The sequence below is a fragment of the Cottoperca gobio genome, chromosome 6 (assembly GCF_900634415.1).
Source record: "Cottoperca gobio chromosome 6, fCotGob3.1, whole genome shotgun sequence".
In the NCBI taxonomy this organism is placed as follows: Eukaryota; Metazoa; Chordata; class Actinopteri; order Perciformes; family Bovichtidae; genus Cottoperca; species Cottoperca gobio.
The window spans coordinates 165,087-175,778 of record NC_041360.1 but is presented as its reverse complement, the minus strand read 5'-3'; the positions used below and the strand labels follow the sequence as shown (position 1 = coordinate 175,778).

The 10,692-nt window shown below is 37.7% G+C and overlaps 2 protein-coding genes across 2 annotated transcripts; both read right to left on the bottom strand.

The window, feature by feature from the left end:
- Nucleotides 1–7,200: 7,200 nt before the first annotated feature.
- On the bottom strand, nucleotides 7,201–7,694 carry LOC115009302 (phosphatidylinositol N-acetylglucosaminyltransferase subunit Y-like). Its single transcript, XM_029433216.1, has one exon. The coding sequence runs from the start codon at nucleotides 7,656–7,658 to the stop codon at nucleotides 7,398–7,400; it is 261 nt and encodes an 86-aa protein (XP_029289076.1). The 5' UTR covers nucleotides 7,659–7,694; the 3' UTR covers nucleotides 7,201–7,397.
- Nucleotides 7,695–7,811: 117 nt separating this feature from the next.
- pyurf (PIGY upstream open reading frame) lies at nucleotides 7,812–10,256 on the bottom strand. Its single transcript, XM_029433215.1, has 2 exons — nucleotides 9,974–10,256; nucleotides 7,812–7,992 (listed from the first exon to the last, which is right to left on the bottom strand). Exons 1-2 carry the CDS (start codon nucleotides 10,174–10,176, stop codon nucleotides 7,848–7,850), a joined length of 348 nt encoding a protein of 115 aa, XP_029289075.1. The 5' UTR covers nucleotides 10,177–10,256; the 3' UTR covers nucleotides 7,812–7,847.
- Nucleotides 10,257–10,692: the final 436 nt, after the last annotated feature.

The following is a 10,692-nucleotide window of genomic DNA, read 5'->3' as shown; positions in this document are numbered from 1 at the left end:
TGTGTGTGTGGTTGAAAGTTTCAAAAATAAATCTTTAAGACCCGCACACGGTAAGAGGTTAAGAGAGTTCATGTTTCACAAACTGTTCACAATACAACCACTAGATGACGCCATTTACCACCAGCTACTGTAAATATACGCTGACGTAATGTAAATCAGTGTCAAAACTTGTGAGTGGATAAACTGATGGAATCATTCGTGTGAAATCTGTATTACGTTACATTTAGAGGGCATATAACAAGCCGGAATGTACTAAATTATAGGAAGTGACCGCTTATTAAAATGAAATCAGAAATAAATATATGGGATATAACATATAACAATATATCTGCCATAGTGTCTACAAGAAAAACATGATTTTATACTGTACATTCTGGCCAGCAGAGACTTATTTAGAAAATGACTCTGTACTTATATTACTGTTACGTATATTTATTCTATTTAATTGTGTACTCGCCACTTTACTCTCTTGCTCTTTGCTGTAACAATGTAAATTTCCCCGTCGTGGGACAAATAAAGGATTTCTGATTCTGATGACAACTGAACAACTCGATGTTGAGTAACACTAACAGCAATATTGCTCTGAACAACCAGACACCTCCAAACATTCAGTCAGAAAAACAACCTTTTCAAAATGTTTTCCACACAAATCTGGGATTTCTATTGCTATTTTGAGGGTCATTGGAAAGAAATGTACCTTACATTACAGGTCAATCACGGACCATCAAGTTTACATTATATAGTCTGGCTGGCAGTTTCTCCTAAGTAGTACTATGACCCAATTCTACCCCAACAAAACCTCTATCTGTACTTTTTCTGGACCATCTGCTTACAAGAACATTCTTACCTTTGTTAGTTAGTTTGAGGAGTTGGGGCTTTTATGGGTAATCAGATGGGTTGTCCCCAGACTGCAGAGTTACTTGTAGTTCCTAGAGTCTCTAAGAGTACAATGGGAGCCAGAGCCTTCAGCTATCAAGCTCCTCTCCAGTGGAACCAGCTACCAGTTTGTGTTCGGGAGGCAGACACCCTCTCCACATTTAAGAGCAGGCTAAAGACTTTCCTTTTTGATAAAGCTTATAGTTAGGGTTTGCTCAGGTTTGCCTTGGATCAGCCCCTAGTTATGCTGCTATAGGCTTAGACTGCCGGGGGACACACTCCATGAAGAGAGAAGTCTCATTCCTCAACACTCTCATAAGAATCACATTTAATACAGAACAGTGACTTTAGGTAACATTAGAACGGACTGTCTTCAGTGTGAAATGTGAGAAGATATTTAAAATCCATACTGCAGGCTGGAGGGCGTCCAATGCTGCATTCATGTACTATCGAAAATATTGTAGACACAAGTACCAGAATTTCCCACCAAATAATTATATGACTAATAGAAGTATAATGACTGCTAGGATTTATCTGACACCCGAGTTGGTGAGGTGTGACATTTACGAGATGAGGAGCATGGAATACATTATCAAAAAACTTGATCATAAATCATAAAATCAAATCAAATTGTATTTATATAGTCCAATATCACAAATTAAAATAGACTGAGGGACTGTACAGCATACATACCATCTGCCCTTAGACCCAAAGAAAAGAAAAACTCCCAAAAAGCAAACATTTGTATTCCTAGAAGACATTTTTGAAAATAGCTTATGTCAGCAACGGGTTTTAGCATATTATGCTGACATAAGCTATTTACAAAAATTATGGGGGTAGACACGCAAAACAATGCAATGTAAATTACATTGCATTGTCTTGCGTGTCTACCCCCATAGTTACGCTGTAGTTTTAAAACTTCTCAAAATGTGTACATACTTCTTTCTAGGAGTTATCCATTTTCTATCTGGATGTAGAAATCGGGCCTTACTAGAAGCACTTGAAGTACTCTAAGCAGCAGAGAAGGTTTCTTTGAAGTTGAATTTGCCGGCTGGAGTTGAATCTGCGTTCTGAGGTAATTATTAAGTTTTTGCTAAGAACTTTTATATTACAATGACATTTTATGTTACAGGGTATACATGGGTCAACATTACTCGTTTGGTAAAAGTAATGAACATTTTGACCCGCGAAAATATACGGTCAAAACGACAGAAAGTTATGCTAAACCTGTCAGGTTTTCCGTCTGGTTTTGCTAAAGCCATCGTGTTTTCGGAATTGTGACTATTTGTACTATTTTTGATTGTACTGTTTTGATTAACTAGACTTAACTGTAAAAACTGTTGGAAATGTAAGTAGTAAATCAATGCTGTCGTTTTCCCAAGTAGTATCACTTCGTCAACTTGATACAGTTAGCCTATATTGTTTCACACAATCACACTCCATTTGTATGTTAACACATCCTAAATCGAAATGCTATCAGATTCCCATGTTAACTAGCAATTACAGTTTTCACGCTGTATAAAGTGTAATAACATACTACAGATATACGAATTGAACTTTTACCAAGTAAATTGTGGCACATCATTTAGGAAGCGCTAAAACAGTTACGTCAGTTCAAAAAGACTATACTGTTTAAATCCACTTGAGCTGTTAATGGTATTATACAAATGGATTAATATTTTCTCAGGGGAATACGATATACTGATTTATACTGACTGTCCTATTAATATATAGCGGTTAGTAATTGACTGAGTTTATCTTTACAGAAGCAGTTAATTCTTCATGTCTGTCACCTCGTGCCTGGACTTGATGTTAAACCATAAACTTGATAGAACAAAATAGTCCTATTTAAAACCTTATAAGGGAGCAAGACAAACTCTCAATAACACGTCTCAAACTATTAATAAAGGATTTTATTGATACACATACATGAAATGTAGTTTGGGGAAAAAACAAATGAGAGAAATACATTAGGGCTGCAACTAACAATTTGTGTCAATTAATCTGCTGATCATTTTCTTGAATCATCAATAAAACGTTGAGTTTATAAAATATAGAAAAATATATAAATCACACAACCCTTTCAACTTGCTTGTTTTCAGTCCAGAACCAAAGATAGACATAGAAAGACACAAATCATGAAATCGTCACATTTGAGAAGCTGGAGTCAGTGAATGTTTGGAATTATGTTTGGAAAATAACAAAAAATAAATAATAGATTATTATTACTATTATTTTCTGCCAATGTCTGTTACTGAAACACTGCATATATTTAAATGTGTTTTACTCTTCTATCAGTTTGGACTCCATTCTGTATTCAGTAATAACAACATTAAGTAGTTGTTAAGTAGTTGTTAATGTAGTAATATACATTGCATTTGAATATAGCATAACCCTCTGTTATCTTTCATTTAAGTTAGCGTTTGCCAGTGTCAGAACCTCTATTATTATTATTATTATTATTATTATTATTATTATTATTATTATTATTATTATATAGTATTCAACGCTGCTTTAAATGTATGTAGTAAAAACTGCACTTTCCTCTTTCTGTTGAACAGACTCATGAGTGATTGTGAGGAGACAAACTTCTTTTGGGAGTCTTGGACTTTGACACCTAGAAAAGGAAAAAGAAAAAAGGACTCCAAAAAAGACAAAAAAAGGCTAAAATGCAAAAACAACATTAACATGAAAACAGATGATAACATCCAGAACAAAAAGAAAAAGAAAAACTCAAAATTCATATTCGAAGAAGCAATGGAGAGAAGGAAAGAAAAGAAAAAAGAAAAGAAGAAAAAGAAAAACAGATTGGCCTTGGAATTTGAAGACAGTTTATTATTAACACAGGGCAGTAGTGCTAAAGCAAAACCTACTGTGAAACCTGAACCATTGAATCCACACAGTAGTGAGAAGCTCAAATCTGACCGGGACTGCAAGAAGAAAAGAAAAAGAAAAAAGAAAGTGGCGTTTGACTTAACACCACGCTACATCTGTGTCAAACGTCCCAAATCTGTCTCTTTGTCTGAGCAGTCTACCAAAGAGAGCAGTGAGAGCTGTTCACAGGCTACAGTGACAGGGCACAGCCAGGCTCAAACACCTGCCAATGAATCTCAATGCACCAGTGAGGATGTAAACAGCCAGGACCTGTTCATTACCCAGAAGACATTCAGAACATCGCCCTCGGAACTTTCCAGTGGTGAAACCAGTGACAAAGCTGTTACTGCAAGTCCTCAAATGTTTACACCTAGAGACAAGCTGCATACATCTATGCCATGGATAAAACAGCATCTTGAAGGATCATACAAATGTCCTCAAGACTCACATTTGCATCAGCATTACAGAAAGACAAACATGTATGTGCAGAAGCCAAAAACAGTAGAGGTACTTCTCACAGAAGAAGAAGAAGAAGAAGAAGAAGAAGAAGAAGAAGAAGAAGAAGAAGAAGAGGAAGTGGAAGTGGAAGTGGAAGAAGACTGGTTAAACAAAGCATTTCAGAATCCCAAGAATGTAAAATTGTCTTTTCAGACACAGATGAAGTTAAACGCAAACCCTACTGAGGAAAAAAAAGTATCACGCCCTGCACATATAACGCCCAGTGTGGTGAATGCATACCTGGGTGAGCCAATTGACGTAAACCCCTTCCTGGATGTTGCAAAGTCAAATAAACATTCCTCTAATTCAAGCCAGCAGTTTCCTTCATGTCTGTCAGAGGAGCTATCAGTGCCTCCCCCGAGGTTCATGGGAAGCACTTCAACACAGACTGAAAACTTCTTCACCACTGAATTCTCCTCCTACCTTAACTTCTGCCAAAAAAGTGGAATGACTGTACATCATGAGGACTTGGAACCTTTGGACCTGAGCCTGCCGCAGAGGGCCAGAGAAGGCCTGGGGATGTGTTTGTCAGTAAAAACAATGTCTTCACCAGGAGAGATCAAAAGCAACAACCACAAAGAGCCCAACCTGCATCCATCTTGTTCTTCAGACATGAAAGATGAAGTGGTAAAGAAAAAACCTTCTGGTCTACATCCTTGGTCTATAAGCACCCATGGTAAAGGTGAAACAACTCTGAGCCCCCAGTCTGCAGACATGACAACCTCCAGCGAGGACGAGCCCCCTTGCCGCACTGGCAAGCTAGACCTGAACCAGGTGATACTGAATGATATTCTACCCACTTTTCACTGCAGTTATCCATGGTCCACGCAGCCACCAAATATACCTTTTGTTTTTAATGCATCTTAATAATTTTAGTGCCTCATTTGTATTTGTCAAACTCCTTTTATAAACTGCTATGATTTAAAAAACATACGTTATCTAAAAGCCACTTGGAACATTGTGCATAATTTCAGAAATTCTAACCAATATTTTATCACTACTCTGAAAGGGTAAGACTATCAGAATTCAGAATTTTTCTTATTGTCAACAAATCCCATGAAAATACCTAAATCAACAATAATTGATCCTACTAAGAAGTACCGTATGTGTATCAGAAGCCAAAGTATCCATGATCTTCTTCCTCTGAGCCACACAGCTCTATTGTTGTCCAAAAACTATTGAAAGCACATAAATGAGTCACACTGTTGCCCTGGGTGACATGTTCCATCATTACCATGAAGATTCACACTAGTTTATTTCCACTCAATCCCACACATCATGCTTCTGCTCTACAGTAAATACTAGCTAGTCCACCAAACATGTTTTAATCCTTAGTTTAAAATAGTCCACAGCAAAGAAATCACACTGTTGCAGTGTTAGACAAATTGTGCCTGAAGTTTCCTTTTTATAGTAGCATCAAAACTTTTACATGATTATTCATAAATATGCTGTAGGTAAATGCAAATACTATCATAATGATAATAAATTATTTAAATCTCAAAATAGTTGGAAGAAAAACAGAAATTGGGTGCTGCTGTCATTCAACCACAAATGTTCATCATATTTTGTGTTTAGTCTTAGAGTGCAACACATGACATCTATGATTATTATTTTTCTAAATGAGTATTAACATAAGCTTCTGTAACTCTTGTTAGTCCTCACTTACTAATGGGAAAAAAGGCCTCTGCTCTCAGACACAATCCTGAAACAAGTTTTATACATCCATTTTATGATAAAAATAAATATATACAAATATTATAGTCTGTCAAACATTACACTTATATCAGACAAACCACTGAGCCTAAAACTATGTAGGACCCCCATGGAACAATGCTTAAAAAAACTGGCCCATGGTTTCAGAGCCACAGACAGGGTAGGTTTCTTTTCCCGTATCCTTTAAACTTCTGTGTCTGCTAATCAATGCTAACAGGTTGTTTTTTTGTCAGTCAGAAAAATATGCAGAAAAAGTTATTGAAGTGTATGCCACTGTAACAAAATTACTTCTTTTTTTTACTTCAGGTGAAGGCAGTCCAGATGAAACTTAATGAGTCCTTCTTTTTCAAGACAAAAGGAGAGGGACAGTCACCCAGACCAGAGTCTCCACTGATGAAATTTGCTCAAAGCAGAGAGGTGAAAAGCAGGAAGTGCCACTGAGGTCATATAAAAAAAAGGAAATGAAGGTTTCCTGACAGTCAGTAGCTGCCACATTCTTCGTTTTATTGCTAGGAGCCCTTTAATGTCTGGAACAGTATTTAAGTGGCATGGGTTAAAGAGTAGCCATGTATTAGATTAACAGTTACATTCAAATTAAACTCTTGATGCTAAAACTCAAGCTGAACCTTGTCCTTGAGCGGTAGCACGCTTTGAGTAGAAAGGTGTGATCTTAACACAAGGGCAGTCAATACCTTTGTAATACCGAGTAGAAAGTTCAAGTTGTCATGATGGATGTTATTAAAAACATAAAAAGAAAAGATTCAGTCATCAAAATGAATTTGAGAAAAATCCCATAATCCTTATCATATTTAATATATGATTAATATATATGATCCTCATATATTAATGAGGACTTCATGCTTTCCATTGTTTGAATTTTCAAGTTAAGAATTTCCTATAATTGTTGCTAAATGGTTTTAAGTGAAAGTGTATGATACTCCCTCAAATATCGGTTTTACGAACACCTTTTTGAATGTTTTCAGGAAACTACAAATTGTAGTTCATAGTTTTGTTCATTGTCGGTTATGTATGAAAGCAAGTCTTTTATCAATTAAAGTTTATTTATTGTGTAAAACCAGTGGTTTTCTTACTGTACAATCTTGGACCAGCGTAAGACGGACAAAAGCGAAAGCATTTGCCAAGAATGTTTTCATTAATCAAGTACGTGTGTACGCCGGTAAGATATATACTGTCTTCGAGTTGTGTTTTTTTTCCATGTTATACAGTGAAGTTTCAATATTAAAGTTGTGTACTATTCTTTATTCATTTCACCTCTATTTGTTACATGACATACATAAATAGTTAACCTTTCTGTTCAAACAATGTGAACTGCATTAAGGTTCAGAATTAACACTAGCTGCAAGCATATGACCATTATACTAAAAGTGGAAAACAATCTTTATATTGGTGCCAGTTATTACACACAGCAGAAAAGCCTAGTTGTGTCTAAAAAGCTTGATCCCCATCCAGCTCCAGAGGTGGAAGAATACGTAGACGGGGATAGTGACCGGCAGCAGCAGGCTGTAGAAACACAGGCTGTTACTGCTGGTGCAGCCTTGAGGGAAGTTCTCATCTACTGCAGCAGAGTAGAACAAACCGAAGAGAGACACTATTGGGACCAGCCCCACCATCATGGACAGGGAGAACATACTTGCAGACTGTTTCTGATACAGGGCACCTGAAGTGATATATTTCATGTAGTTTTTGCCAGGCTAGAATGCAGTACAATATCTCATTTTTTCACAATACAATATGACATTTGAGCAGAGCATGATCCAGTTGCAGTGTTACAGAAGTATTGTGTCATTCAGTCCAACAGCCTTTAAAACACAACAATGTTTAAAGTCTGTTTGCTTGGGTCAGCCGAAGGTGTTGTGATGGAGTTTCTACCCTTGTGTTGGTGTGATTGAGGTATCTGCGTCTTTCTGTACGAGTCTGGCTTCCTGAGGGATCATGTTGGGGATGCCGTCAACGATAGGGTAGGCAATACCAAGCTCCTCGTTGATCAGCTCATTGGTCTTAGCCTCGTACCTGGAGGGACAAAAGCAACATAATTATTCTATGAATCAAACCACTCTCAATAATGATCTCTTACAGATTCAGTGTGTAACAATTACTACATGAAAGTTGAGGAGAAAGGTGTTTCACATTATAGCAAATGGACTCATCTTTCCATTTTCTCTTTCTCTTTCCAACACCTGAATGCTGCAATACTCGCCATGGTTACATAATGAATCCTGATACCTGTGGTCACAAAAAGTGGCGATCCCATTTAGATAGTGTAACATATTTTCATGTCCGTTACTTATAAATAGCCCACAATATTGCAACATGACTAAGACCTGCTTCATTCATGTACTGTAGTAGACATTGCAATGAAAATCAGGTTAGGTTATGCTATGATGTAGCGTACTGGAAAAACATAATCATACGATAATATTTCCTCCTGATACCAGTAATAATGTAATAGGCTAATTTAATCAACATAATTTCCCAATCAAATTACATTGTGACTCATGTAATGTTACATCAACCATGAAGTTAAACACATGGGCCTAAACTACACAAATAAGGTATATTAATATAGATCGTGTGCATGTGACGTCACGCTTACGCCCCAACCCGTAAATCAGCCATGTTGGATGATATACAAAACCAAAACGGCGCCCGTTAGCGTGGGAGTTGCTGCAACGCTTCGTAATTTTCTTTGTATTTAAACGTTTAAGATTGAAATAAAAATGCCAACCGTGTGCGCAGTGTACAATTGTGGTCATCGTGTCCCAGAGAAACGGTTCTTTAGATTTCCTAAAATCGTCAAAAACAACGATCCACAAAAGAGGGATGAACTGCTGTCTACCGAACGCCGTAAACTGGTTTAGCAACATAACTCGTGAGGATTTAACAGAAGAAAAAGCACAATTCACCCGTGTGTGTGTGGCATCCACTTTATATCTGGTAAGAGCTAAAGCTATGTTTTCAATGTTTACGTTAAACATTTGTGCTTATGATATACCCGAACACTGTAAGACCTTACTTCTCAATATCGCTGACTGGTAAATAAGGCACTTTCTTTACATGTGATGGCATTTGCTCTTTTCTTCTGTGCATGTTTTTGTTTTGCTTATTCTTGAGACTACTTCACTTGCGAAAAGCAAAGCACCAATGTGAGAACATGCTTCGCTTAATCCAGCCATACAATCACAGTGTGCGAGGATAACATCGCCGCTCTTCTCACTCACAAACCACGGCTTGAGCGGTGTATCTCGAGCTCTTTGAGAGTGATTTACACGGGCATGGACGAGCACCCTGTCATCTTTCACTGGTTTGGTAAGAAGACTACCAACCCAGCCAGAAACAAAGAAATTATAAGCATCTAAGCTCTTGTATGCCTTCATTTGTGCGTTGGTTGCCACGACGTTTGTAGCACAAGGTAGTTCACAATATCCGGATATTCAATCGGCGGTAATGAATCTAAATCCTCAATATAATCCGACGGCTTTAGCGTGTACGGGTCACGGCCGCAAATTTGGACTTTTTCCTCTGAATCTTGCCATTGCGGAGGACTCCAGAGAGTCAGAATACTTTGAAGAAGTCCGAGTTGTATTGCTGTTGTTGTTCGCTTTAGACGCCATTGTCGATTTGTATATCATCCAGCATGGCGTCGCACGCATACGTACGTTTTGTCACGTGTTTGCACACTATCTATTTCATGTCAACAAAAATATTTCTATGTAGGCTTTTGGACAATGCATGCTTTTTTGTTTTTACATTAGCGTATAGAACAATACCATCTACATTAATAAAATGGGGGCGTCTTGAACTTGTATTACACTGATAGGAGACTACAATTATTAATAACAGAGAAGTGTAGTTATTCGGCTGATGTAAGTCTTACAAACCCCTATATGTCACTGTGTTTACTGCGACTGAGTACGACGCTTTGATGACACATTACAAAGAAAGTCCCATTCCTACCTAAATTACGTTTAGTTTTTCCCCGTAACCGTCTCACCTTAGTGGCTTCTTGGACAGCGGACATACCAGGAACTCAAGCAGGGAAGTGTCAAATTGCTGCTGCACTTCGTCCTTCACATCCACAAAGCTCCTGACCGACACAGAGACGGGTATTGCCCTCTGAATAAAAGGCGCATTCTTCACGTAGCGGTGAACACGAACCTTTTCCGTCACCAATCTGGCAAATACATTCCGAAACATGACCAAGAGTGTTGAATAAACTAGCGAAAAACCCCCAACAGGAAGTACCACAAACACTGTGTAACCGAAATATGGGTCCTCTTTCTGTAAACTAAAAGGGTTATCATTAGTTCCCCTTATTGACTTATTTAGCGTTCCCTTTAATACAAGTATTTGAGACTGGTTTAATTGCTTTTTTAATAAAACATTTAGGATATTATATTGTACCTGTTCCTGTGTACCTGGCCTGCTTGTATTTTCTCCCCCATTACAGGAAGTGGGCTGGCAGTGTTCCATACATAGTGAGCTGGTGAGCTAGCAGTTCAGTCAGCCCTTATCTCTCTCACAGTTCCCACTTGGATTTTTTCTTGGTCTTTTCTTTTAACATGCAACATTTTTATACTATTTCCCTCTCAGCCGGCACTCGCACACATAACTGATGTTACTGATTATTCACTTTTCATTGATTTGTTTTGTACACTTTATTAAATAGCTATATTGTGTTGACCTCGAGCACCTCACTTATTTTTGTCTGAA